This window comes from Diaporthe batatas, assembly GCF_019321695.1.
Source record: "Diaporthe batatas strain CRI 302-4 chromosome Unknown Contig00012, whole genome shotgun sequence".
Classification (NCBI taxonomy): Eukaryota; Fungi; Ascomycota; class Sordariomycetes; order Diaporthales; family Diaporthaceae; genus Diaporthe; species Diaporthe batatas.
In genome coordinates, this window is record NW_025408559.1 from 1,328,009 (window position 1) to 1,355,540 (window position 27,532).

At 56.8% G+C, this 27,532-nt stretch overlaps 6 protein-coding genes across 6 annotated transcripts; 2 read left to right on the plus strand and 4 right to left on the minus strand.

The window, feature by feature from the left end:
* On the plus strand, positions 1-2,750 carry KVR01_009835 (polyphosphatase DDP1). Its single transcript, XM_044794350.1, has 2 exons — positions 1-1,479; positions 1,564-2,750. The coding sequence occupies exons 1-2, from the start codon at positions 1,419-1,421 to the stop codon at positions 1,977-1,979; spliced, it is 477 nt and encodes a 158-aa protein (XP_044641083.1). The 5' UTR covers positions 1-1,418; the 3' UTR covers positions 1,980-2,750.
* Positions 2,751-2,847: 97 nt separating this feature from the next.
* Positions 2,848-6,400, minus strand: KVR01_009793 (uncharacterized protein). The gene is made up of 3 exons (XM_044795032.1): positions 5,463-6,400; positions 3,800-5,397; positions 2,848-3,719 (listed from the first exon to the last, which is right to left on the minus strand). The coding sequence occupies exons 1-3, from the start codon at positions 6,100-6,102 to the stop codon at positions 3,621-3,623; spliced, it is 2,337 nt and encodes a 778-aa protein (XP_044641041.1). The 5' UTR covers positions 6,103-6,400; the 3' UTR covers positions 2,848-3,620.
* Positions 6,401-7,294: 894 nt separating this feature from the next.
* KVR01_009925 (glutamate synthase (NADH)) lies at positions 7,295-16,091 on the minus strand. Its single transcript, XM_044786234.1, has 10 exons — positions 15,749-16,091; positions 14,483-14,739; positions 14,376-14,429; positions 14,285-14,325; positions 13,558-14,229; positions 11,522-13,504; positions 10,724-11,417; positions 10,593-10,612; positions 7,918-10,531; positions 7,295-7,858 (listed from the first exon to the last, which is right to left on the minus strand). Exons 2-10 carry the CDS (start codon positions 14,605-14,607, stop codon positions 7,711-7,713), a joined length of 6,351 nt encoding a protein of 2,116 aa, XP_044641173.1. The 5' UTR covers positions 14,608-14,739; positions 15,749-16,091; the 3' UTR covers positions 7,295-7,710.
* A 3,694-nt stretch (positions 16,092-19,785) lies between these two features.
* On the plus strand, positions 19,786-20,954 carry KVR01_009836 (uncharacterized protein; the record flags this gene model as incomplete). Its single annotated transcript, XM_044783793.1, has 2 exons — positions 19,786-19,812; positions 19,872-20,954. 2 exons carry the CDS (start codon positions 19,786-19,788, stop codon positions 20,952-20,954), a joined length of 1,110 nt encoding a protein of 369 aa, XP_044641084.1.
* Positions 20,955-21,520: 566 nt separating this feature from the next.
* On the minus strand, positions 21,521-22,430 carry KVR01_010103 (uncharacterized protein; the record flags this gene model as incomplete). The annotated part of the gene is made up of 3 exons (XM_044785626.1): positions 21,521-21,727; positions 21,834-22,161; positions 22,420-22,430. 3 exons carry the CDS (start codon positions 22,428-22,430, stop codon positions 21,521-21,523), a joined length of 546 nt encoding a protein of 181 aa, XP_044641351.1.
* A 1,214-nt stretch (positions 22,431-23,644) lies between these two features.
* On the minus strand, positions 23,645-26,950 carry KVR01_009817 (uncharacterized protein; the record flags this gene model as incomplete). The annotated part of the gene is made up of 6 exons (XM_044792931.1): positions 23,645-23,689; positions 24,382-24,681; positions 24,781-25,112; positions 25,209-25,224; positions 25,677-26,112; positions 26,184-26,950. 6 exons carry the CDS (start codon positions 26,948-26,950, stop codon positions 23,645-23,647), a joined length of 1,896 nt encoding a protein of 631 aa, XP_044641065.1.
* Positions 26,951-27,532: the final 582 nt, after the last annotated feature.

Here is a 27,532-nt window from a genome sequence, read left to right on the forward strand (position 1 = left end):
ACGGACGGTCATGCTCATGTACCCTCCAGGTACCGCTAGCCCTGTGTGTGTCCCCTTGCCCTGTGCCTCGCGCAGCATCATGTCAAACCTCAGTCTCGGGCCTTGGGGAGGAAGGGCTCTTTCTTTTGTACGGAGCCTTGGCAGCGCCCATTCTCTTCTCTTCTCCTCCCATCCTCCCGCCCGGGCGAGCTGGCTGGGTTCTTGGGTCTTCCCCCCCCTTGCCCCTTGCCTCGTGGCATCCTGTGGTCTTCTCTCTGCTCTTGTCCTGCTCCTGCTCCCACGGGCAGGTCTGGAAAGGTGGTCCGATCTGCGCGAGTGACATGAGTGGACTTGAGTGACATGCCAGGGGCCCCGGTACCTCAAGTTTGGGTACAAGGCCAGATGGACTACTCCGTATATAAAGCGAAGCCGACTTATTTTTTTCTCGTCCGCCCCTCCATCCCTCCTGCTATGGCACACGACAAGTTGGTGCTCTCCCGGCGGCCCACGCCAGTAGAGCTCTACTCCTCGTCAAATTCTCTGTCACCAGCCTCCCCGGCGTGCTCCCCGTCCTCTCCCACGGCCCTTCCTCGTCACATTTTGTACCAGCACCGCAGCAAACCTCGCCCACCACTTCCTCCCTGACCCTCTCCCGCCCCCATCCGCCGTCCAGCCTTACCTCACTCACCCAACCTTGCGCCACTACGCCGCCGCGGCGCTGCCCTAATCTCCCCGTCCGCATCAGTCTTGCTCTGCCGCTGCTGCCACTCCCGCTGCCGCTGCTGCCTACTTCCTAGGCTGGTCGGGTCCTCTGGACGGGTCCTCTAGACACTCTCACGCGCTTGGCCAGACCAAGGCTCCTGCCGGACCACCACCACCCCCCCCCTGGGCAATGTAGCACGACTGCTGCATCCTTTCTGCACCTCACTGCACATTATTTGCCCCTGCGATTCACGCACCAGATCGATCGCCAACACTACTGCTCAGTGCGCCGGCCGACAGCATCCTCAGGCAGCCCCCCAATTGACTCTCACGTCGTGTCGCCTGCCGTCGACTCATCACACCACCCGGGCGCGCCTGTTTCTTCACCGCAGGCCGCACTGGAAGGCTCAGCTCCTCCTCTCGAGGAACTGAGACTCAGCTCTGGTGCAAGCTCGTGACGCGACTTGAGAACTGTCTGATTAACCAGCGTCCCACTGTAACGTCCTCCACCATGTCGCTTAGAAACAATTGAAAGACGCCAGGTCTTTTTGAGATCTTACTTGGATCGCGACCCCGTACAAGCCTGGGTTCTCCGAGTCCTGAGAACCGCCTTCCTCCTCGTCTCTCTGGGCCCTTCACCCCCACCACCGGCCCCAAAAAGAACAAAAGTTTTGATTTGCACCTGGATTCACTCGCCTCAACCAACCTACACACTCACGACAGCGGATCACGCCAAGATGTCCGGAGGCGGTTCAAGTAGTCGGTCCATGGAGTCCCGGACCGGTCGCGCCAAGCAACGTGAGTCTTGCTTTCGATCCGCCCCTGATATGCCGAAGCCTCTCAGCTTCCCTCCCGGCGGACTGACCAACTCATCTGCTCTAGGCTACAACTCAAAGGGTGAACGTCTCGTCGCCGGCGTTGTCCCGCTGACTGCAGACAAGAGATATGTCATGATGATACAGTCGACCAAGCGCAAAGGGTGGGTCTTGCCAAAAGGCGGCTGGGAGACCGACGAGGAGTGCACTCAAGCCGCGGAGCGGGAGGCCTGGGAAGAGGCTGGCATATTGGTGCGCATCGACTATGACTTGGGCGACATAGTTGAGACGAGATCCCTGAAGAGTTCCAAGCACAAGTCTCTCTACCGCTTCTACGAGGTCACGGTCGTCAAGGAGGAGCGCGACTGGCCCGAGGTGGAGAAGCGTGAGCGAAAGTGGATGACATACCTCGAGGCCAAGGAGGCCCTCAAGGACCGGCCGGAATTGCGGGAGGCCCTTGACCGCTCGACAATGAAGCGGTAGTCACGCCTCTTCTGGATCCACGAGACTCGCCATCAGGAACCCAAACATTTCCCATCCGTACCCGACCATTTGGTTTTGATACTTTACCAGCACTGTACAGCCTGCAAAAGAAGCTTTTGCACCCCACAACCAATTCCTGCGATGTTGACGGCCTCTTGGGGGGGGCTATGCGATTGGCTCGCCTCGCCTGCGTTCCGTCCTGGGCCGTCAAGTCACCGGCCGTGCCTACGGCCACTCTCAACTCTTCTAATTTCCTTTCACAGTTTCACTAGATCGTTCATGGTCACTATCTTCTTGTCTAATTGCAGGCTGCTATACCTCCACAGTTGGATGATCCAGTGCTGTCTCCGAGGACAGTGCACCTGGAAGCTCGAGGTTGCGGTGCCTTATTTTGACACCTGGTTACAGCCACGGGAAACAACAGCCTATTTTTTTGTGCATGCGGTCATCGCGAATTGGAGTTCAGGTCACGGCGCGTAAAAAGGGTGAAAAAAGGCCGAAAAGGAAGTTTTGCGCGATATCGCCACAAAAAAAGCCTGGGGCTGAAAAATGTTGGGGAGCAGGTAGAACTGCTTCCTGAGCGCGCCTGCGTCTCGTTGCGGTGCTCACATTGGAAGCGTGTCTGGATGTTGACCATGACACTACATTCGTGCAGAATGAGCGCGAACCGCAGATGTGCTTTGAGAAGCAGACCACAGAGCGGCATAGAATACTAACTCAGGGAGCCCGTAGTCCAAAGACAACATAGATGAATAAAAATTCTTTGCCGAGTCCACAATCCCGGAAGAATACCAATATCAAGCCTCGCGAATGAAGACGTAGAAGACGCTGATAGACTCGCTACGCATTAACATGTGCATGTCCGCTTGTCGCATTTCCCATGCTCTCCGAGCACAGCTTCCCTGGGATGCGCTGCCCAATCAGCTGTATCGAGACCATTATTGGTCAGTCTGATGAAGGACGGCTGGCGTTCATCCTAACTAGCACAGCCGCTTGACGAGGCTGCTGGGACCAATGACGCGGGGCTGAGCGATGCAAGACCCTGGGATCCTATTTGACCAACCCGGCAGCCGCTTCTGCACCGTACAACAGCAGCAGCAGTCTCGCCGGGCGTCCCGGGCCCGGTTCAGAAAACCGAGTCCCAACCCAGGCACCTGTCTCTCTCTCCCTCTCTCCCTCGGGACTGGCCTATTCATGACCTATACCGGTCACAAACAGCACACGCTCATCGGCGCTGCGCCGACTTATCCTCACAAGCTAAGAGACGCATACTCTTGGCAGCTCAGACACGACAGAGTATCAGCAGACGTACGTGATGTGGGAGCAGTGCGGTAAGGCCCAGTCTGCTCTGAACTGAAACCTTCAAGGGCACCCACCCTAGGACTCGCAGTGAGCGCGAATTGTTACCGAGAAGAAGACGGTGGTTTATGGCGATGTAGTAATACTCAGTCCACTAAAATTTGATGCAAGTTATCACTACTTCCCACCCTGCTATTAATACGCCATTTCCGATTGTTATTTTTTTGGACTCCGCACTTGTGCTCGCATGCGCCTCGAAACAGCAATAGGGACAAGCAACGGTATCGTATAATCAAGCCAAGTCCTGCAGTTGCGCCTGGATGTCACATGACCCCGGCCTGCTCATCGCAGCAGCTCATCCACAACCGGCAATGAGGTCACGGTCGTGTTGGTACCTACATGGGATGCGTCTGAATCGAATCGCTGGGCAGCAGCGCGGTACTAGGAGGACGTCATGAGTTAGCGACTGCGATACAACCACCACGGTAGATACAACCAGCCAAGCGGAGGAACGCTCTCACCTGGAACACAAAGTTCAGAACCAGGGCAGCCGCCAGCGCGAAGCTGACCACCATGGGACCGACGAGGTTGTCAAAGTCCCTCCCGCTACGGTCCACGATCATCTGCCTGCGCTGGCGGTGCATGAGCCAGCCCCAGCCGCCGGCGAAGGCGGCGATGGCGAGGTAGACTATGCCAAAGGCCAGGGCCAGCATGTTCTTGCCCGCGGCCGTGTACAGCGCGACAGCCAGGCCGCCCAGCAGGACGCAGATGTGCTGCCACTTCATAAAGGTCCGCTCGTTGGCCAGCCACACCTTGGGCTCGACCTTGAGCGGGCCTTCGTTCTTGATCCACGTCTCGGGCTCGGTGACGCCCTCGGGCAGCTGGACGTTGTCGCGCTTGCGTTGTCGCGACTTGGCGTAGCGCGTGATGATCGAGAAGGAGGGCATGATGGTGCCATAGCTTCGCTGCTGTGGCTGCCCGTTCTGCCCCTCCCGCTGCCCACCCTGCGCCGAGCCCCCATTCTCGCGTGGGCCGCCACTGGCCACCGCGGTGGACGAGGTGGACGCGGCCGGTCCAGCTCCAGTCTCACTGGCAATCCGCTCTGCAAGGTACGACCTGCTGACGGGCGAGCTCTTGGAAGGCTGGAACGAGCCTATCTTGTTTCCGAGCAGGCTGCCTACGACCTGCTCGTCAGCGGCACGCCTGGCCTTCTTCTGCTCCTCCTCCTCAAACGCCGCCTGGGGATCCTTCCGGATCTCCTTGTCTAGGTCGCTCAGCCAGAAGGGCAAAGTGTTGACGTAATCGTCGAAAAGGACGGCAACACCGTGCGCAAATTTTGAGAAGCGGGCTGCTGGGTGGACCATGTGGGATGAGATCAGGTCCTCAATCCACTCCGGCCGCTTGCGGCCATCTTCCTTCAGCTTGATCTCCAACAGGGCGTGGGGAAACCTTGATACCTCGCTCTGATTGATGTCCTTGAAAGGATAACCGATATTCCTGTTGTCGATATCCAGTCGATGCCACTCGTTGGGATCGCGACAGGGCCTCCTGGAGTCCAAGGTGTCCTCGCGGACGAATGCCAAATCAGTATCGATGGAGATGCGGATGCGATCATCAGTCGGCTTCTGGAACGCCGTGCGCTTGTAGTTTGCCCGCACTACCGGCTGTAGCTTGCGCTCCTTGATGAAGTCCTGGATACCGTTGACCGTCGACTTGAACCTCGCAACCTCGTCTTCGCTCTGGCCCTGCCGCTCCATCTTGGCTATGGTTCTTTCCATTTTGTACTCGCCATCGATGAAAGACTTGACGTACTTTGCCTTTATTGTGAACTTGCGTTCCTCACTGGTGCCGCCCTCGTGCACGATCTTCTGTTCCAAGAAGATCTCGGGTGAGGCGCTGAGCTGGCCATACCATCGTAGCCTCAGGGAAGACGCCTCGGTCTCACGCTCGACCTTGCGCTTGTAAAGGTCAAACTTAGAGTTGTCAAAGTAGAGGGAAGTCAAGCTGGGGTCTTCGTTGCCGTCGACCTCCTTTGCCGACACCTCGCTGTATACCAGGTTGGGCAATCGACGCATGATGAAGGTCTTGACCTCAAGCAGGTTATCCGGATGTACCCAGACTATTCAAAAGACAGTCAGCGGACAAGTAGTGACGTTGTATCTTGATGCCACCGGGCCGACTCACATTTGTGCGCGGAATATGTCTCGCCGTTGCGTGTCTCCTGAACGCCATCCTGCAACTCTGCCATGACACCCTCGCTGACGCCCTCCTCCAGCTGCTGCTTAACCGTGAAGTATGCCAGCGACAGTCTGTGAATCAATGGGCCGTATGCCTGCTCCGAGTTGAACGGCCGGTCTGACAGCTGCTGCATCATCAACGGCCGGATCTTGTAGCGCAGCCCCCTCTTGCGGTCGTGCTTCTTGACAATCTTCAGAAAGCCGGTGTAGTTCAAGTTGCTGTACCTCTTGAGCTGGTTGACCTCGTTCGTGATGGTGTCTAGCTCCGACTCAAGCTCCTTGAGCCGCTGGGTGGCGAGCTCGCTCCGCGGCTGGCCATCCTCGGAGGAGGGCAGGTCCTTGAGCTTCTCGAAGGCGGAGTCGACGCGGTCCTTGAGCTCTTTGAACTTTGCCTCATGAAAGCTGGTCACCTTGTCGAGCTGCACGTTGAAGATCTCGTCGCTGAACCTGTTCTCGTCGTTTTCCGTCCAAGACTCGTCCTCCTCGTATTCGTCTTCACGAAGCATGCTCTTCAGCTTCGGGTAGTCGAGGTACTTGTCCTGCCATGGCTCGTAGAAGGATGTCTGGAGCGTCTTGCCGAAGCGCATTTTGACAAGAGGCCCTCCGGCAGATCGATTCTGTCCCGAAGCGAGGTGGTCTGACAGCTGTGGAAGCGCTGTGTGCGGAGAGAAAGAGAGTCAGAGGCACTGGGACTGGAGTCGGTCGATGGGAATTATAGTTCAAGCGGCGCAGTGCCTTGTCGCTGCCATTCGAGTACCGACGGCCCTTGGTCAAGGATACACGCAATGTGTGACGGCAATCGTGCTGGCCAAACGTAGGACAAAACGAAATCGAGGCACAAGAATTCTTGCGAAGCCGAGGTGATACGGTCGCATTGCAACCGGGGACGTTGACCAAGGAACCCGCCTCCGCTGCGTAGCCGAAGGCCCCCACGCCATGATACTTGCCTCTTTCCTGCGCTTCTGCGGCGCTAGCCGGCGGGCAATTGGCCTATCAAGAGCCCAGACGCTCCCACATGCTGCATCAGTTGCCAGGGTAGTACTACGGATTTGGTACCTAGGTACCTCGGCACCTGCATCTGTGCCGCTCAATAAACATACTCCCTCTGGTTTTCATCCTAACAATCGTCCTTATTATTGTATCTATTCTACCGAGACAGTCATCACAACCTATGGTAAAAGAGGCTCGAATCATCTATAAAGATTTATTGATTTAAAGCTATGGTGGCCAAGGAACAGTAGGGAGTAGCGGATACTAATGTTATCTCTGACTTGCAACGTATCTCTCTGGAGGCCTTGGCCACTCTCTTCATGTTTAAAAGTGGTTTGTGGTTTGTCATCGGTGTAGTTGGCAGATGAGTTTGAAAAATCGTGGGCTGAGCTTAGATGTAGGCTTCCATCAGAATGAGAGCTTGGTGGAATTCTATTGAGGCTCCGGTCACACACACACACACACACACACACACACCCACCCAGTCACACTGTTATCGGCATTGTGTTTTTTTGTTTTCTTTGAGACGTTTGATATTTGAACGTTTCTCACTATATTAAGGCACTGTACATACCTACTTCTTATGCATGTGGGTTAGAAACGAAACCAGCCTGACCCGTGCTGTGAGAGGTTGTCTCGTACTAGTAGGACGTTGCACCGCATGCCAAGCTAGTGCAATGTTGTCGTTGAGGCTGTTATCCTACAGTGCAGAAGCTTATCCTCCGGCTGTGGGTGGGTGCCGTGGCCCACTCGGCAGTCGGTCGGGAATCTCTTTCTCTACGTTGTATTGCCTCAAACATCTTCGGTTTTATTTAAAACGGAGGTAAACTCAGTGTTACATGCAAATACACGTCAAAGAGCAGATATCAACAGAGAAGGTGAAGAAAAAACAAAAACAAAAAAACACGAGCACGAAGAGTCACATATGTATCCAGTCCAACATCAACAGCAAATGGCCGCCCAAAATGATTCATGCGCACCAGGTGGTATCAAATAGCAAGATGAAGAGGAAACATTCGCTCATACCCCTCCCTATAATAAAAGCTTGCGATTGTCCGGTCCGGTACGCTTTTCCCCGCTGTGCTTGCTGCCTGCTTTTCCCTGCCCAGCCGTAACCTCATTCGTGTGCGTGCGTGGTCGTGATTACTAGTACATGAGGGATCTTTCGTACAATCGTGACGGAGTGTGTGGTTGTCAGGAGTCGTCTAAGCGGCGACGGTAGGGGCGGCCTTAACCGAGCTGAGAATCTCGTGTGCCGAGTGCTTCACGATACCACCAGTGACTGGGAGGTTGGTAGCATGCTCCAGGTACAAATCAACCTCGCGCGCTGCCTGGCGACCCTCGTTGATGCCCCTGATTGCATGTTAGTATAAAAGTGGAGATGAAATTTCACACAGTTTGTGTGGACTTACCAGACAATGAGGGACTGCCCACGTCGGCAATCACCAGCAGCGAAGACACCCTCAATGTTTGTCGAGTACTTGCCAGATGGCGTCTTGACGTTGGTCCGAGCGTCCTTCTGCACCTCGTCTCCAATCGCACGTTGCTCAGGTCCCAGGAAGCCCATAGCCAGGAGGACGAGGTCGGCAGGGAAGAACTCCTCGCTGCCTTCGACATCCTTCAGGACCCACTTTCCGGCGTCGTCCTTGCTCCACTCAACACGAACCGTCTCGATGCCCTTGACGTTTCCGTTGCCGTCGCTGACAAACTTGGAAGACTTGATGCAGTACTCACGAGGGTCCTTGCCGGTGTGCTGCCGCACCTCGCTGTGACCATAGTCAACACGGTAAATGCGAGGCCACTGTGGCCAAGGGTTGTCAGAAGCACGGGCCTCGGGTGGTTGAGGCAGGAGCTCAAAGTTGACGACAGATTTGGCGCCGTGACGAACAGAGGTGCCGATGCAGTCATTGCCTGTGTCACCACCGCCAATGACAACAACGTGCTTGCCCTTGGCCGAGATGTAGCTTCCGTCAGCCAGCTGGGAGTCGAGCAGGGACTTGGTGTTCTTGTGCAAGAACTCCATAGCGAAGTGGATACCGTTGAGGTTACGTCCTTCGATAGGCAGGTCACGTCCTACTGTTGCACCAGTGGCGATCACAACGGCGTTGTTCTCAGCGCGAAGGTCCTTCAGGGTCAGCTCCTCGCCGATGCTGACGCCCGTCTTGAACTGGACGCCCTCAGCGGCCATGAAGTCGGTCCTTCGCTTGACGATGCGCTTATCAAGCTTCATGTTGGGGATACCGTACATAAGCAGGCCGCCCAGTCTGTCGGCACGCTCGTAGACAGTGACGAGGTGACCAGCTCTGTTGAGTTGATCGGCAGCAGCAAGACCGGCAGGGCCAGAGCCGATGATGGCGATCTTCTTGCCGGTGCGGACCTGAGGTGGGCGGGGCACCATCCAGCCCATCTCGAAGCCGCGGTCAATGATAGCACACTCAATGGACTTGATGCCAACGGGGTCCTCATTGATGCCGAGCACACATGCGCCTTCGCAAGGAGCCGGGCAGACACGACCGGTAAACTCTGGGAAGTTGTTGGTCATGAGAAGACGGTTGAGGGCGTCTTGCCACTGATTCTGGAAGACCAATTCGTTCCACTTAGGAATGATGTTCGAGATGGGACAACCGGTGTCAGACTGGCAGAAGGGAACACCACAGTCCATGCAACGAGCAGATTGGTACTTGAGCTCGTCCTCGTCCAGTCGCGAGGAAAGCTCCGCCCAGTCCTTGGTTCGGGTCTTGACATCGCGATACTTCTCTGCACGACGGTGGTACTTCATGAAACCCTTGGTCTTGTCGAGGACAAGTGCGCGCTTGGAGTCGGCCTTGCTGTCTCCGATGGCCTCCTCCATATCCTGTAGAGGAGCAGCTTTCGCTTTGTCTTCCTTCTTGCCCGGGATGACGGGCAGGTTGAGCTCAGCCTTCTTGGCCTCGGCAGCCTTAGCGGCATCTTCCATGAGGACTCGCTTGTAGTCGACTGGAAGGACCTTGATGAAGCGGGGCAGAACACGGTTGAAGTCAACCAAGATGCGAGCAGCTAGCTCGGAACCGGTGTAGTGGTGGTGGTCCTCAATCATGCCGCGGAGGAAGGCAATTTCGGTGGGATCATCGACCCCAGAAGCCTCCACCATCTCCGTGTTGAGCTTGGAAAGGAAGTCATGGTCCTTGTCCAGAACATAGGCAATACCACCCGACATACCAGCTGCGAAGTTGCGGCCCGTGCTACCAAGGACGACAACGCGGCCACCAGTCATGTACTCGCAACCGTGATCGCCGACGCCCTCAACGACGGCGTGGGCACCTGAGTTCCGTACTGCGAACCGCTCGGCAGCAACACCGCGGAAGTAGCAGTGGCCAGCAGTGGCGCCATACAGGCAGGTGTTACCAATCAGAACGTTCTCCTCAGCCTTGAACACGGCAGAGCGAGGTGGGTAAATGACAAGGCGACCACCCGAGAGACCCTTACCGACATAGTCGTTGGAGTCACCCTCCAGCTCGAGGGTCACACCAGGTGCCAGGAAAGCGCCGAAGGACTGCCCGGCGGATCCCTTGATGGAAACGTGGACCGTATCGACCGGCAAACCAGCCTCTCCATAACGCTTGGAGATCTGGTAAGAGAGCGAAGTGCCCATGGCACGATCTGTGTTGACTATGTCACACTCGATGCGGCTTGGCAGTCCCTTGTCCAATGTGAGTTCGGCCTCAGAGATAAGCTTGTTGTCCAGGCGGACGTAGAGACGGTGATCCTGCTTCCTGACATTGAACGTGGCAACACCGCTCCGCAGCGAGTGCGCTGGGGTGAGCAGAAGATCAAGATCCAGGTTCTCAGTCTTGTGCGTGCGCAGATCGTCTCGGACCTTCAAGCACTCAACGTGGCCGACCATCTCATTGATGGTCCTGAAGCCAAGCTTGGCCATAATGGCCCGCAACTCGTTGGCGACGTAGTAGAAGAAGTTGATGACGTGCTCGGGAGTTCCCTTGAACTTCTCACGTAACTTCGGGTCCTGCGTAGCGATTCCAACGGGACCTGCACATACACAATTAGCTATTAAAGGAACTTGAACAATAAACATCACGAGTTTACTCACAAGTGTTCAGGTGGCATTTTCTACAGAAATTTTAGAGTCAGCTATCGTGGTAACAAGGAGTCGACCAATGCCGACTTGGTGAGGAGGGGGGATTCGGTTCCAAGGCAATTATCAATCCAGGAGCTGCTTACCTCATCATGATACAGCCCATTGCGATGAGAGGAGTGGTAGCGAAACCCCATTCCTCGGCACCGAGCAGGCAAGCGATGGCGACATCGCGTCCCGTTCGCAGCTGACCGTCGGTTTGGACAACAACACGGCCACGGAGGTCGTTCAGAACAAGCGTCTGGTGAGTCTCGGCCAGACCAAGCTCCCAGGGGAGACCAGCATGCTTGATACCGGTCCATCGGGAGGCGCCGGTGCCACCATCGTGACCAGAGATCAGGATGTGGTCGGCCTTGGCCTTGGCAACACCAGCGGCAACAATACCGACACCAGTCTCTGAGACAAGCTTGACGGAGACTCGCGAGCGAGGGCTAGAGCACTTGAGGTCGTAGATGAGCTGCTTCAGATCCTCGATGGAGTAGATATCATGGTGAGGAGGCGGCGAGATCAGGCCGACGCCGGGAGTCGAGTGACGCGTCCTTGCGATGCTCTTGCTGACCTTGTGGCCGGGCAATTCACCACCCTCTCCCGGCTTCGCGCCTTGTGCCATCTTGATCTGGAGCTCGTCCGAGTCGGCCAGGTATGCAGAAGTGACGCCGAAACGCCCAGATGCAACCTGCTTGATGGCCGACCGCCTGGTGTCTCCATACTCGTCGATTTGGGAACGCTCAGGGTCCTCTCCACCCTCGCCAGTGTTGGACTTGCCGCCGAGACGATTCACTGAATGCGAAGTTAGTCCTGTTGTGAATCTTCAAGTGTTGCAATCGAAAACATTCCAAAACAGGAGAGACGGGGGTCCGTGGTAAGAGAAAAATGATGCTTACTAGCTACCGCAAGTGTGGCATGAGACTCCATAGAGATGGATCCGTATGACATGGCGCCAGTGCAGAAGCGGCGGACAATCTCAGTCCAGGGCTCAACCTGGTCGATTGGGATCGACTTGGACTCATCGAACTCAAAGTCCAGCATGCCTCGCAGCGTGCAGGCTTTGACCTGTTCGTACTCGGACTTCGAGTAGGCCTCGTAAGACTTGTCGTTCTTGTTGCGGACCGCGTCTTGGATGTTGGCGATGGAGACGGGGTCGTTGATGTGAGGCTCGCCGCCGTCGCGCCAGTGGTACTCGCCCGACTCTGTGAGGCCAGGGACACCGACCGTGTATCGGGACGGGAAGCCCCGCTCGTGGAACCTGAAGGCGTCCTCCGCGATGTGCTCCAGAGTGACACCTCCAATACGGGAGGCGGTTCCCCTGAAGGCCAATTCCACTACGGAGTTGTGAACACCCAGAGCCTCGAAGATCTGAGCGCCCTTGTAACTGGCTAGAGTAGAAATTCCCATCTTGCTCATGACCTTGAGAATTCCACCATCGCAAGAGTGCTTGTAGTTCTTGATGAGGTCCTCGTCCGTCATGTTCTTCCGAATGAGCTTCTCCCGGTTCAGCTTCAGGATGCACTCCATGGCAAGGTAAGGGTTGATGCCATCAGCGCCGTAGGCAAGCAGGACACACATGTGCTGGACCTCGCGTGCTTCGGCCGTCTCGACAACGATGGCAGCCATTGACCGCCACTTGTTGTTGACCAGATGATGGTGGACCATGCCGGACGCCAAGAGAGTTGAGACTGAAATGCGGTCCGCCGATGTGTTGCGGTCAGACAGGATGATGATACGGTTGCGTTTCTCGATGGCATCAGTGGCCTCGTTACGGATGTAATCGAGGTGCTTGATGTAGCCTTGGATCCCGTCCTTCTTGGGGAAAGTGATGTCGATGACCTTGACTGTCCAGTCAGGGTAAAACTTGGACATGGTCTTCAGTGTGTTGAGCTCCGGGATAGATAGGATAGGGCTCTTGAGCAGCAATCGGCCGCATTGCTCAGGGGCTATCTCCAAAAGGTTACCCTGAGGTCCGACATAGCACTCCAGAGACATGACAATCGACTCCCGGATAGGGTCAATGGGAGGATTGGTGACCTGCGCGAAGAGCTGTCTGAAGTAGTTGGCGAGCAGTTGCGGCTCCTTGGAGAGACAGGCGAGAGGAGCGTCATTGCCCATAGAGCCAAGGGCCTCCTTCTCATCGGCGGCCATAGGCGCAAGGATGAGTGAGACTTGCTCAAAAGTGTATCCGAATGCATGCAGGAGCGGGTCTTCCTGCACAGGATGGGAATCAGGCTTGGCGGCCAAGTCGAGAGACTTATCAGCCTCGGACTGCTTGAGAACGTTGTCCAGCTTCAGGAGTTCACTGTCCAGCCAAGATCGGAAGTCTTGTCGCTGGGAGACTCGCTCCTTCAACTCGCGATCATCAATGATGCGGCCTTCCTGGGTGTCAACCAACAGCATACGGCCGGGCTGCAGACGACCTTTTTGCACCACACGCTCAGGCTCTACGCTGATGGTACCAACCTCGGAAGCGCAGATGATACGGTCGTCGTCCATGACATAAAACCGGCAAGGTCGAAGCCCGTTTCGGTCGAGGTTAGCACCGCAGAAGCGACCATCTGCAAAGGTGAAAAGGGCAGGGCCATCCCACGGCTCCATTTGGCACGCGGCCCACTCGTAGAAAGCGGCCTTCTTAGGATCCATGTGGGCATTATCCTGCCACGCCTCGGGGACCATCAGCATAACAGCCTCCGGCAAGGAAAGCACACCATTGATGGTGAGCAGCTCGACCACATTGTCAAAAGCAGCAGAATCAGAGCCACCATCTTCGACGATAGGATACAGCATCTCCAACTCTTCCGCAAACACGTCCGACTGCATCACACCCTCACGAGCCCTCATCCAGTTCTTGTTGCCACGCAAGGTGTTGATTTCGCCTGCACAAAATTAATACCTTTAATTCAGCTAAGCCAAGGAGTGTTTTGCCTACCGTTATGAGCAGCCCAGCGTAGAGGTTGCGCACGGTCCCACGAAGGGAATGTGTTGGTCGAGAACCGAGAGTGTACGAGGGCAAAGTGCGCCTCATAGTCGGCGTTCACCAGATCATGGTAGTACTGGTAGACCTGAACAGGTGCAAGCTGGCCCTTGTAGACAATGTTCTTGTTGGACAGCGAGCAAATGTAGAACCAGTTGTGGAGGCCAATGGTGTGCGTGGCACGCTTTCGCAGCACGAACAGCTGGATTTCAAAGTGCCTGAAGTCGAACTTCTCAGGGTCGGTCATTTCTGGCGCATTCCCAGAGCCATAGTAAGACGCGAGCACGACGAAAGGCTGCAGAATGACAGGCTGGCGACTGAGAGCAGCAGGCCCGAGCAGGCTGGGGTCAGTGGGAGGCTCTCGCCATCCCAGGATCCGAAGGCCCAGAGACTCGGCAATGTCTTCCAATTGCCGTTGCTGCTCCTGCAGCTTCTCGGGCTCGGGGTTGAAGAACAGGTTGCCAACAGCGTACTGTCCGGGAGGGGGCAGTTTGATGCCGACATCACGCTCGAAGTTCTTGATGAAGAACTTGAAGGGGATCGAAGTCATGACACCAGCGCCATCACCGTCTCGAGCATCAGATCCCACCGCACCTCGATGGGTCATGTTGCAGAGAAGGTTGCGGGCTAGAACTTGTCAGTCCAAGCCCAGACTCGGTTCAGGATCATGTCCTTTACTCACCATCGCTGACAATCTTGTGGCTTGCCTTGCCCTTAATGTGGCTATATGCCGTTAGCTAGAGCTACGAATAGCTGTACACCAGGCTACGCACCATGCAAAACCGACACCGCACGCATCTTTCTCGAGTTCAGGATCGTAAAGCCCCCTTGTTATACCAGTTAGCAAGGGATTCCATTATAAGCCAGGGGAGATACTTACTGCTTCACCGGCAGGGCACCGGCCCAAGAGCCGTTGCCCTCTTCCTGATATTCATAAGGATGGTACGCTTCGGTTTCAGCCAGTAGATGTTGGTCTCTGTCGTCGAACTCAGTAACCGCGCCCATGCTAGGCCACCACTCCTAAGTTCCTAGGTGGGTTAAAAAGTCACTGGAGGACTCGAGGCTCGTCTCTGACAGTAGCCGAGATGAGCCTGCTGTTTAGTTTTGAGAGCAGCAGCGCTGCTCTTGTGGGCAAGTCTGGTAAGGAAAACATCGTTAGCAACCAGATAGTTTCAACTCATGTCAGAAGTCATCACTGGAAAGCCGGTAGAGATGTTCGCCAGAGCTTGGAGGATAGCCATCGAATCGCAGCCCCGAAGCGGTAGATATTCGAGTAAGCCTGGGCCATTGGATTTGGGTCTCGACGGATATCCAGGACAAAAGCTGGGCAGGAATGGATGCACGGGAAGTGCGCAATCGAGAAAGCAGGCCCGAGCTCCCCAGCGGGGTCGGTCATGCTCAGCTCCAAGAGCCTCACAGTGTAAGCCCCACTGCCAGCCTTGGGATAGCTTGTGATACACGATCTCACAGCACAGATCCCGAGTACCTCCCTCTCCCACTTTTTGGTATATCCGTTTCTCGCAGCTGTGTTGTGCAAGGCGCGCTTTCACAGGGCCGTGGGACAAAGCTATGCCGCGCAAGAACGCTGTTGCCGCAGCCGTACTCTAAGTTGAGGACGGGGATCTTTGTGTGAATCGCTACTCTTCGGCTGGTCTGCGCATGCGGAGAAACCCGTCCAGTGTGCCCCCCGAGCCGGGTTGGGAAGTTTGGCGTGTGCGATGCGAGATGTGGCACCGTCCAATGAGAGCAAACCGGCGTAGAGCTCCTCGTGCAGCTACAGCGCAACCTCTGATAAGAATGGCATATTTTGTTCTTCTTTTTGCCCGACTTCTCCGCATTGACTGTCGCAGAGGCGCCACGAGGATCTACGCCGACATGAGGACACGGCGTCTGCTCACGCACCAAAATCGATGTCTCGCTGAGAGAATTGGGGGAACAAGCATTCGGGGACCGAACTGGCGCTGGGTACTGTCGATCCGACCGAACGAAGGTGGGTAGACACGGCATTATGTTGAGGTTGCGATGCGTAACACGAAATATCGAACTCCTCGGTGGGAAGAGCAAGGCGGGCGGAAGGCGTGTGGGCTGGCTCCCATATCTCCACGGCGTAGGCTAACATGTGACTGGGACTTCGTCTACTACTTACTTGGAAAGGTTGTGTGGGTGGGTGTCCAGCGAAAACGCGGAGGCTTGCGGGGTGAGCGAGTGCTGGGTATAAGTGCCGGAGTCTGTGAGAGAGCAGGCAGGCACTACGTGTGTGTGTGTAGAGTTGTGTGTGTGTGGTGGTGGTGAAGAGAGAAAGGCAGGGAAAAGTTTGGCACAGAAGGGGGACTAGACTTTATGGATGGGAAAGCGTGGGAGCCGTGGGAGAGCCAGGATGGGCTGGCTGGCAGGCTTGGGGGGAAGCCAAGACTCCGTTCTAGGACAACCTCAGGCAAACAGTGCCAGACTCCCCAGTGCGCCTAACTTGAGCTGGGACAGAGAGGGGCAAGGCGTCGTCTGTGATGAGCGTAGGCAAAGTATTGTGCACTATCCACGCCAGCCATAGAGATTGCAGGGGTTTACAATAAACAGGTGGGGCCCGCAGAGCAGAAACGTGGGCTGTGCAGGTGAGTGACAGAGGTGGGACCGCAAAGCAGCAAACACCAGATTGCCCCCAGCAGATGGACTTATTTACACTACTGTCACGGGCCGACCTCGCTTGGTGGCCATACTAGTGTATGTACTCTGAATGGACTGGCAATGTGAGCAGTCAGGCTATGTGACCCTGTGGGCACTACATTTCTAATTCCCACATCCGACGTCTTGCCCACCAAGGGTCTTTCCCCAGTTTCATCCATGAATGAGCACCGCCCGAATCTCCGCGTATCAACAGTCAATACACATGCCGTCACTACTGCTGCTGCTGCTGCTGCCGCCGCCGTCGTCATAGCTGCAAAACACCCTACTTTTTACTTTGGGTAGAACCAGCTTTCGTTTTGGCATTTGCATTGCATTGCCTTGGGGGCACTTTCATGCTGCAGAGGTCTAAGCGACCTTCCTAGACGAGTAGAAGGGGGGTGGCGGGAGAGACTAGCAAATAAGACTCCATGTGCAAAGCTGTTTAGTAGGACGGTCGGGGAATCGGTTGCGGTTGCGGTTGCGGTTGCGGTTGTCATCACCTTAGCCCTGGCCGTTGGCTGCTTTCTGCTTTGGCGTGGCGGCTCCTGCTCGTGTGTCCTCCTGAGCTCTGCCCGCTGATCTCGCTGATGAGGAGTGAGGCTGGTGGGGGCAGAAGATTCTGTCGTTTCCGGCCAGAACCAAAGCTGTGGTAAGTGATGTAGCCTCCTGGGGCTTGTCCCTAGCAGGAGGGCCAATCACAGCCGCCGCATTCCACATGAGAGCTGCACGTTTCATGCATTTGCTCTGGGGTTGTGTGTGGTGGTGACGACTAGGACAAGGGCCTGGGTATTTATTGACTTTCCCAGTGCAACACAATGAGTGCCCAAGCGTCCCGAGCAGATGAGCGAGTACCTAGGCACGGAGTAGCAAGGCATGAACCGTTGCTCACCCTCTTCCTCGATCGCGGACAAGTCTTGATCTCAAGGCCTGACGGGTAGCAAATATTGAGTTGCCAGATTGCCTGGTCAGTTACGTACTGTACTGTACGTGCACATGTAAATGACAGCATGTCTCGGCCGATCTGCCAGCGTGGCATGTGAAATGATGCGAACGAAGCAGACTGGCAGAGTGGCCGGCACTCAGGCACTCACTCCAAAGGCTTGTGCTCCGTACAGCCTTGGAATCCAGCAATCACGGTAGGGCGGCACGGCGGTTGAGGATTCCTTTGTCACCCCAAGTTCCCCCACACAGGTCTGCAGGGCTAGCAAGGGGGTCCCCAGCTAGCTCAGGGTCCCGCATGCAAGCTTCAGCAACCCCTGCAAAGAAAAAAAATGGACGCTGTGGCTCGTCACCTATCAGGATGTCGGCGTTAGCAACACCAGGCGCCCGCCGATCTCGCAGCCTTCCACGAGAGCTGTGTATTTGCAATTGTATTGCTCATCACAAATTCAAATATGTTCCGCCGAGCCTGGGGCCCGCGGGACCAATGGCCCTCGCCCCGCGACAGCCAGGCTTGCATTGCATTGCATTTCAAGTCTCGCATCTCGCATCTCGCCTTAATGAGGGACGAATACCACTCGATCAATTCCTGTGGGCAAGTGAGAGAGAGAATGGTGATTACTTATGCATTGAGTGGTGGGGAGTGCCAGAGCTGATGGCGTGGCATGCCGAGTCTATCGCCCGCCCTGCCGCCTCACTTATTACCTGTGTGTTGATGTTGACTTTTACCATAGCGGCAGGCTTGGCCTCGAGCGACCAATGGCCGGCGTCAATTGAGTCGTCGCAAACCATAGCATCGAACCGAACGGGCAGACGGGACGCATCTGTTATTAGGGCTTAGACGGGGCGTCTCGGGCGAATCTTGGTATTCCCTACGGCTCTAGCCAGCTTTCTCAATAGCTTGCTGTCAAAAAATCGTCATCAAGATTTGCCTTGCTGGTCATGGGGCCAATCAGATCGAACGCCGCCGAGGGATGTCTTATCTCGAGCCAACGACAGGCGTCCGAGGCTCTAGCCTCGTCTCGCTCTCGACCACCACACGGGCAAACAAGGAGAGGGCGAGGGCCAACGGAGCACCTAACGGAGCACCTTACCCCGCGCAACCATCAGATCAGTGTGCCTGGGGATCGCTCTGCGACACCGCGACCGTGGGCGAGTCCCACCGGCGATTTCAGGCTTCCGTCCGTATGTCCATCCCGCTGCCCGATCAGCGTCTCCTCTTCCAGTCCCGGGGCGATCGCTGGGCAGTCGTGGGCCAGGACTCCTTGTGCGACGGCGCAAATCCCAAGGCCTGCCAATACACGGCAGATACGTAGCCTGCCTGCCTGCCTGCCTGCTGTTTGCGGGGCCCAGTCCAGCCTGCACCAGCCGACCAGCCAGCCCGGGAGCGGCAATTTGGCTCCTGCTTGGCCATTGCGCCCCCAAGAGGCCGAGGTCGGCTGCTGGCATGGCTCGGAGATGTCTTGATGCGCCGAATGCCCTGGTCCTACCCGACACCATCGGGGAGAGTCGTCATGGGAGTCGCTCCGAGTTTTCCCGAGGAAGACCCATCACGTTTGGCTAGTAATTTCCGCGGATCATCTTTTTGCACCGACCGCACTGTAAAAATCGAGGCCCAGCAGTGAGTGACGAGTCGCCGAGCCATTGCACTTATTTCAGTAGAATACCATCTTCCGCGGTTTGCGAAACAAGCTTCCGGTCCCTCTTGGGAATGGCCCGCCTGCTCTGCGTAAACGAGGCAGCTCCACTATTCTGCCCTGCGCAGCGACAGCCACCATACAGAGTAATTGCAATTACTTGATAAAAATCAGAGCCCTGTGCCGTTCTTTACCTTGTTCCTGCTGATCCGGACCGAAGCCCGTCTTCCGGCAGAACAGCCCACCTCTTCCAGCGAGCAAATCCGCGTGAGGAAAACAAGGAAGCTACTTGTTTTGCCTGGCGGTCCTGGCGGTCTGAGGTTCTGAACTGCCTGCTTGCCTGCCTGCCTGACTAACTGGCTGGCTGGGGGATCAACGGCCATGTGACCAGACATTTCTTTTTGTCCATTCCAAGCGGTGTGAGTACCGCTTCCTTTGATCACACAAATTTACGCCGCTCTAAAGGTGAGACGGCCTGCAATCCGATTCTGCAATTAGGCGTGTTTACCCGGGTTTTTCTTGCCCTGGTGAAACAACAATGCCAGATCTTGGCCAAGGATCAACCCCACATACCCAGATTGGCCGCCCAGCCCGGGCCTCTCAGCCGCGCGGCTCTCGTGCTTAGCCGCAGGTACTTGAGTACAAGCTCACGGACAGCGGGGTAGGATTTCCACTGCCCTGGGGCAGGTGGTACGTAGACAACACACGCCTTAGAGACGAGGCAGGCGACCTGAAATCAGCCCGCAGCATGTAAACAAGCCAACCTTGTGACTGGACGACAAACTGAAACTGGACCCCGCCTGCAAGGTCTATTCATTCGTGGGATGACTTTTGCTCTCAGCTGGGTCGACATTTCCACAATATTTGTGTGATCGGGCCGCTGCGTCTCGCTCGCCAATTCGCCCCTTGAAGGGGGTGGCAGCTGGAGATTATGGACTACGCGCCGATGCTGCCGGACTTGACCCCTCGAGATGTGAGTTGCTTCGGGTGTTCCGTGATGCAGGGCACCATATACTGATAACCATCCTCCAGCCCCATAGCCTTTGGTATACGTCCCGCCACACGCACAGCTCCCTGTTGCACCAACTCAACGGTCATGATGCGTCTTCGCCAAACGACGACAATGGGAATATCAGCAGCAATCAAGTGGACCGCCATGGCCAGCACCCGTCCGGCCACGGACGCGACCACCGGCGCGCTCTGGTGGAGCGCACACCACTCGCACGCCTCCGCATGGAGGAGCAGGTCATGGAGCGGCGCCGTCAGAACGTGACCAATTTCGGCAGCGCGTGGCTGAAGCCGCCAGGTGTGCCCAAAACACTGTTCCAGATGCGCGAAGAGCGGCGCGAGGCAGAGGAGCACGCCGAAGCCATGCGGCGCGAACAGGAGCTAGCCGCGCAGCTGGCCGAGGCCGAGGCGGACGCCGTGGACGATTTGGACGACGAGCAGATGGCCGACGGAGCCGAGGAGCCTGACCTCGACGACGAGATTCCCGAGGCCGAAGGCTTCGGCTTTGATGGAGACGGCAGCGGGGAGGAGGACAGCGGAGTCGAGGACGAGGAGGATGATGACGAGACGGACGACGAGGTGGACGAGACTGAGAACAATGCTGGCCAGGTGCAGGTCAGCCCAGCCGAGCGGGATATGCAGGCGACGGAAGACCGGGTGCGCGAGGTGATGGCCCAGGGCCAGGATGGCGGCGGCCTCACCATCGACGATGACCCTGTCGGGTCGGACGACAGGGAACAGATGCTCGAGGAGGATGATCTCATCCACGACTACAGTCCGGGCGAGGGCGGGGCCGGTGAGGATGGTGTGGACATGGACATGGACGCCGACCTCGACGATGACATCCCCTCTGCCGACGGACGGTACGAGCACACCGACTCTGATGCTGAGATTAGCGACGAGGACGAAAGCACGAGAGATGTCTCCTATCCCAGTGCCGGTCGCGCGCCGCAGGCTTCGCGGTTCAGGAGGAGCCTGCCCAGGGGCAGTGTCAGGGGTAGCCAAAGGGGTAGTCTGGCGCAGAGCGACATAGATTTTAGTGGCCTCCTGTCGAGGGACGAGAGCAGCTACCTGGCAAGCAGCCCGCAGATGAGGCGGCGGGGCTAGATGGCGATTCAATGGGGGCGACGATACTTATGATACCCAGCCCAGAAGTAGTATTCTGGCACGCACGCAACAGGAGCCATCACATTTTAGCGAACAGTATTCCGTTATGGCCTCTCGAAGTTTTAGATAAATGTAAACATGTGTACAAAGAAGTGCGTTTCGCATACATTATTGTTGAGCTTGGTTCTCGCCCGTGATGTGTCACGGTTCAAGAGGTAGGGACGTATGTGTATAGTGGCCCTGTGTCTTTCTTCAAGACTCATATGCCCATCCCGCCCCATTCGTCGTGAAAAGGAGGCGCCCCAACGCCGGTTCATAAGCGATGCATTTTTTTTCTCAAAACTCGCTCCCATGATGGCCAGCCATAGCAGCTCGGCCACACCCGGCCCCGGAAGACGAAGACCGCCAGGCTCGAGCTCGGAGGCTTTGTGGTCCCGCGCAGGAGGAGAGCAAGCTCGCTCGGTGTGCACAGATGCCACCCCCGGCTTATGGCGCTGGGGGCGATGAAGTGAGCCGCCCAAGCGTCGCTCTCGCGATCGTACGGATGCTGGTATATACGCCCGCCCTCAGAACAACCACACGTATACGAAGAGAAGGACCACCGCGGCGAAGAAGCCCAGCCAGACCCTCCAGCCGACACCCGTCCGCTCAGCCATCAGCAGCATCCTGTTCATTGTGCCACGCACACGCAGCCGCATGTTGTCGAACTGGTCATTCATCTTTTCCGCGAGGGCCGAGGATTCACGGATCTCGTCGCCGATCGCTACCGTCATCTAAGATGTGCTCCTTGTCAGCTCTGCGTTGCTCCGTTTGTGACGTGGACTGCGCGGCCGCCCCGCGGTGTTGAGAAAAAGGAAAAAGGGGTTCGTTCCAACATACATCTTTCAGGACCCGCACCTTGCCCATGATACCATCGATCTGCGCATCGTTCTGGCTCTCGAGCTCGTTGAGCACCGCGTCGCTGTATTGTCCCCTCTTGTTCGGTGTCGCGGGCCGGAAGCCCCCTCTGCTGCTGCTGCCGCCGTCTACGCCCAGATGTGTCCCGTTCCCGTTGGGCGCGCCGCCGCCGCCACCGCCACCTGGGTATCCGTAGCCATAACCCCGGCTCGGGCTCGGTGTGATGCCCCGCCTGCTGCCGGCGCCGGAGCCCGTGTAGCCCTCGAACAGCGCGGAGCGAGAGTCGCGCTGGTGGAGGGAGGAGTTGAACCTGATCCAAGGCGAGGGTAGCGTCAGCAGGGGAGCCCTTCAACTGTGTCGTACCATGCAGCGAGTCTAGGCTCGGGTGGAACAAGACAATGTGGTGGATGCAGAGTGTGCCCTCTCTCCGTTGTCCTCGTCATGTGCCGATCATAGGAAATCTTGACTTCTGCCTGAGCCGGCCGGATGCAACTTGAGATCACGAACTCCTCGCCGTACAGGTGCTGGAAAGCTGATGGAGGACACTGCACTTGGTTTCTGAACTCACCTGGATGCCATGGTTGCCAACAGCCTCTTTCACATGCGAGTGGTTGGGGGTGTTGAGAGGGAAGAAGTAGACGCAAGAGGAATCGGGCGTGTTAGGTAACGAAATAGGGGTGGTCCTGCATGGTCCTGCAGGGCCAGGGATCTTAAAGATTAGGAAATGAAGAGATACCCGAGCTGTTCACATTTGTCTGGATGTTAGTGGCCAGGCCATCTGGGAGGTCACTTTGTCTGGTTCGCTTTCAGGCAGAGCCAGGCCCTTTTTTTTCTATTGAATGATTGTGTCCATTTACAAGAGGGGCCCTGGCTTTGCCTATATGTAAGGTACCACTCGGCATTCTACTACTGGCGGGGTACGTACCTGACTTGGATGGGCCACTGCGTTCCCCACCACCTACGACATCCCCAGGTTGAAGTGCCCCATCAGCGTCTGCCCATAGAACCTAGCCTTTTTGTCAAACAGCCAGAGCTTTCTGCGAAAATGCATGCCCTGCGAATTAGTAGCAGCCCAAGTCAGCAATACTGTGTGGCCCCTCTCATCCAATAGTCACAAGCACAAGGCGCATTACTGTGGACTGTAGACAGCAGAGACTGCTTTGTGCAGACTGCCAATGGCTGGCAATTGTAGGGCTGGTATTCCTGATTCCATTTGACCTCTCACATCTTGACATGCTAATCTGCAGTATCAAATGACAGTTCAGCCGGTCATCGCATCTGAAATTGATGCTCAAGCACCGGGCCATCTATCCATCCTGAAGTTTCTGGTTCAATCCAGGATTCTGATGTTGACAATATCCACGAGTACGCCATCGTGGTAGTCTTTTTGGTTTTCGTAACTTTCATAAATCCGTTGTAGGCAGTCCTCCATTAGGTCAACGTTGCTCGTTGACATGGCGCAAGACCATTGAGGCTGGGTGTGAGGATGCAGCATCTAGTCTTCGTCCATCTTATCGTCCTCCTCCTCGAAGTCCTCGTCATCATCCTCGTCCTCGTCATCATCGGCGGGGTTCTCCTCGGCCGCCTTGGCGAAGTCGATGACCTTGCCGCGCGTGCGACGACCGACAACGTTGTCTAGGGAGATAGCCTCCTCGGGGTTGCCACTCTCGTCGTCCTCCTCGGCTAGCATCATGTTAGTTTGGAAACGAACGTGTGGCAATCGAAGGGGGGTCGCAGAGGGGTCGCGATGCGCGGGCAAACACACCATCCTCGGCAGCCTGGCAAACAGTCAGTCAGTGGGGGGTCTCGTAGTAGCGGGGCACGGTGGGAACCGCAAGCTCACCTCATCCTCGTCCTCGTCCTCGTCGTCATCGTCCTCATCCATGGCGACGTCGGCGGGGACGTCCTCAGCGGTCGCAGTGGCCTTACCCTTGCCCTTAGCATCGGCGACGGGAGTCTCCTGCGCAGCGGTGGTCGCGTCCGCGGTGTTCTCAGTGACGTGATCGTTCTCGGTGGCCATTGCGACTGTTGCTTGAAGATGTGAAGTTGAGAGAGGATCGAGGTCGATTGACAGTTGAGGCAACGCAGTGGTGGGAGCGGTCGCTTCAGTTTGCGATCACGAGGGTAGGAAAAGGGAAGTTGGTGGAAGAGGGAGAAGGGAAGGCGAGGGCTGCTAGACTGCCTGCAGGCGGTTTCAATGTTCCCTTGCGAAATTTTGTGGGTCCAATCAACACTGGTTGGCGGGGAGGAAGCTTCAGCTCTAGGGAGCAGGGGTGCGGTTAGACCTCTCCCTTTCAGGCTTGCACCTGAAGCGAAGCAGGTAACGCCAAGGAGTAGGCGGCAGGGAGGGAAACGAGGAGATGCAGAATGACTGACCAAGGGCCAGGAAAGATTTGTTCGATGAGATGGAGGATGTGCAGCAACTTGCTGCGCGCAGAACCGAGGTACCTTGGTGCAGCCTCGTAGATATCGACCCCCAAGCCGATGAGGAGCTCGTTTCTCTGATGGCCTCCGTGAGCGTCCTCGGCACAAGCCAGATCACTTCGTCCGCCACACCAGGAGAGTAGCTGTGCATCGTGTCGCCGAAATTGTGTTCAGCCATTCTCATATCTATTTGCCCTCGCCGCCGCCGCCGCCCATGGCCAGCATGATAGCAATGCCGATCATCCACCAGTATCTTGGCCATATAGTTAGCTTGATGGCTCGAATGCAGCGCCATCGCCACACATGGGGCGTTCAGAAAGGGGCAGCAGGAAGGTGGCACGAACTTCTGCAGGAAGGTCTTCTCCTCCTTCTCGACCTTCTTCCCTTCAGGACTCAGCACGATCGGCTTGTTCAGGTCCGGCTGCTTTCCCCTGCTTGTCAAAAGCAAGCTCGCCTGCGGCCCAAAGTCCCGCGTCTGCCCGGCATCTATCCTTACGCCCCTCACGCTTGCCCCCAGCACAACCTCCTCGCCCGAGGTGCCGTCAACCGAGAGCACGAAATGGGGAGAGTAACCCTTCGCGAAGTTCTCGACGCTCGCCACGCTGGTCGAGCCCGCCCATCTTTTCTGGTTGGTGTCGTATATGCCGACCCGAACGAGCTCGGTGGACTCTGGCAGATCAGGGGCTTCGTAGGATGCCACAGACGCGCTGCTGGCAGTATTCGGCGCACTGCTATCGTAGGTGAGGCCAGCGAGAAGGACCGGGGCCGAGCTCGAGCGAAGGGGCTGGATGTAGACGTTTGCCGTTCTGGCCTCGGCGACGACAACGGAGGCCGCGCCTAGCAATGCTGCAAGAGAGAAGATGCGCATGTTTGCTGGTGATCCGAACTCGAGCTCCGGGTTTGTGCAGCAGCGCAGACGTGGGAGTTCGAGGCGAGCAGGTGGATTGGGCTGCTTACAAGAGGAATATGTACTCCAGAAGCTACCAACGCAAGCAGTAAAGTGAACGCCGGGTAAGTGGGTCGAGCCCAAGAATCGGGCATAGTCGAGACGCCCGCACGGGCCACGGCTCCTTTCCAATAAGGAGGCTGCGAGATGCAGCACCTGAAATCTTATTATGAGTTGCAATATTTCGTAACACATCAATTCATCTTATGCTTCTAACCAGGCCCCGGACCTTTCCCCAGAAATGCATCGATGCAGGATATCATATGAACTCCCTTGTAACGCTCACCAGTGTTCTGAACCATGGTACACGCCAACCCTCTTACAGGTTGCTAGCAAACTCCTTTGATCTCGGTCAAATGCGCAGGCGACATTCAGGGCTGCGCTTGGGCTGGAGCGTCTGCGGGCCCAGCTTGCGGGGGTGCCTCGCTCTCGCTTGCGATCTCTGCCTCTCCTACATCGTCATCCGCCTCGTCAGATATTTCTGTTGACCCGTCCTCATCGTCCTGGTCCATCTCGTCCTCGAGCACATAAGCCGGCGACCTCTGCACCAACCCCCTGTAGTAGGCAACGAGGACCTCCGGGTCTGGCACGATCTTCCAGTCCACCCTGTGCAAGAATTCTAGCTCTAGCAGTTTCAGCTCGGCTACCCTCACGCCTCCCACCCTCGCGTACGTCGAATTATTCCAGAATGAATCAGATAGCCCTTTCGCCGCTACCGTGGCCGCAGTGATGAGGAAACGGTGAACTGTCAATGTATTGATCGTGAAGTCCGGGTATAGTGCACACAATCGATCTATATAGTAGACCATGGAGAGAAGTAAGGGTGGAGGCAGCGTCGCGTGCTTAGCAAGACGGTGCAAATAGTCAAGAACAGATATCCCTGGCGCTGTCCTGTCTCGTATGTTAGCAAGACTGTCCCGTACAGCCCACTCGGGGTTGGGTCCCTCAGGATGGGCGCATACCGGCTGTGGAACCGTGTGAGGTGCCCCGACCTCATGGCCAGGGCGTCATTAGTCTCTATGAGCTCTGACAGCATGTTCGCTATGAGGACCACGATATCCTCAATCGCACACAGCTCGTACCGCACGGGTAGGACCTTGGGAGGTGCCGTGTCAGGCTTGACGCGCTTGGGCAAGGCTCGCTGCCCAGCGACCGATGACTCCCCCATCGATGCGCCGGGTCCTTGAGAGTTGCGTCGCTTGACCGGCGACAGGGGGTGCGGTGCCTTCAACATTGGCGGCTCATCATCCAGGAGAGTATCTGCAGTAGCTTCAGACTGGGAGTCGACGGTAGTCGACGCCGGTTCGGTAGGCACCGTAGAGGCGGTATCGCCTTGGGACGCCTGCTCGGCCTGGACTCGCGGTGGGTGGGCACCGGGCACAGAAGGAGTGTCCCTCAACGGCGAGCATCGAACAGGAGCTTTGCGCGGCGCGAAGTAATCGTGTGACTCCATGGGGGAGTACTGTGTGGCGGCATCGACGCCGACGTACTTGACGATGCGCTCGGGCGGCACTTGCGACTTCGGCGGGGGCTTCGACTGCGGCTTTGACGACAATGACGGCGAGGTCATATTGGCGCCCAATGGCGATGTTGTCGATGGCCGCCGCGAAATAGCAGTCGGCACCTTTGGCGAACGTTGTGGGGAGGCGGGCGCATAGTGGAAACTACTGTGAAAGGAGCTGGGTGAGGCACTGGGGGACCTTGCAGGCACGGGAGAGCGAGTCAACATGGTCTCCGCAGCATCATCTGGGACTCGTGCGCGAGAGACGCGAAGGGCTCGGGATGGGTATGCAACCCAGGTTGCACGGGGGTGGGAGGTGCCGTCGAGTGTTGCGGAGCCGCGACCGAGAGACAAGCACCAAGGGTTGCTGAATGTTGGACAGGCGGATAACCGCCGCTAGTAGGGGCAGATCCGGGGCTTCGAGATGGGGTCTCAGCAGGCAGCTCGCAGGCGGCTCGAGTCGGTGGGCGCGGGCGGGCAAGCGGGCAGATCGATAGGAAGATATCGATTGTGACAGGGCGTCGACTGTCTGGGGGGGTTAGTCGAGTGCCGCGCTTGGGTGGGAAAAAAGAGTGGTATGGGTGAGTAGTCAAAGAGAGGTCGGCAGGTAGAGATTGACCCCCGAGTTGGATGGCCAGAACAGCCCACGTGTTGAGGCTCAGGCGGCCAGGCCAGACTGGAGATCTCGTCAAGCTTGGAAAACCAAAGATATGACAGCCCCACTTGTCTGCACAGAGCCGGGGCTGAACTGGTGGGTATCTGTCATCAGCCAGGCCCAGATGTCATAGAGATCCAAACATGGACGGCCGG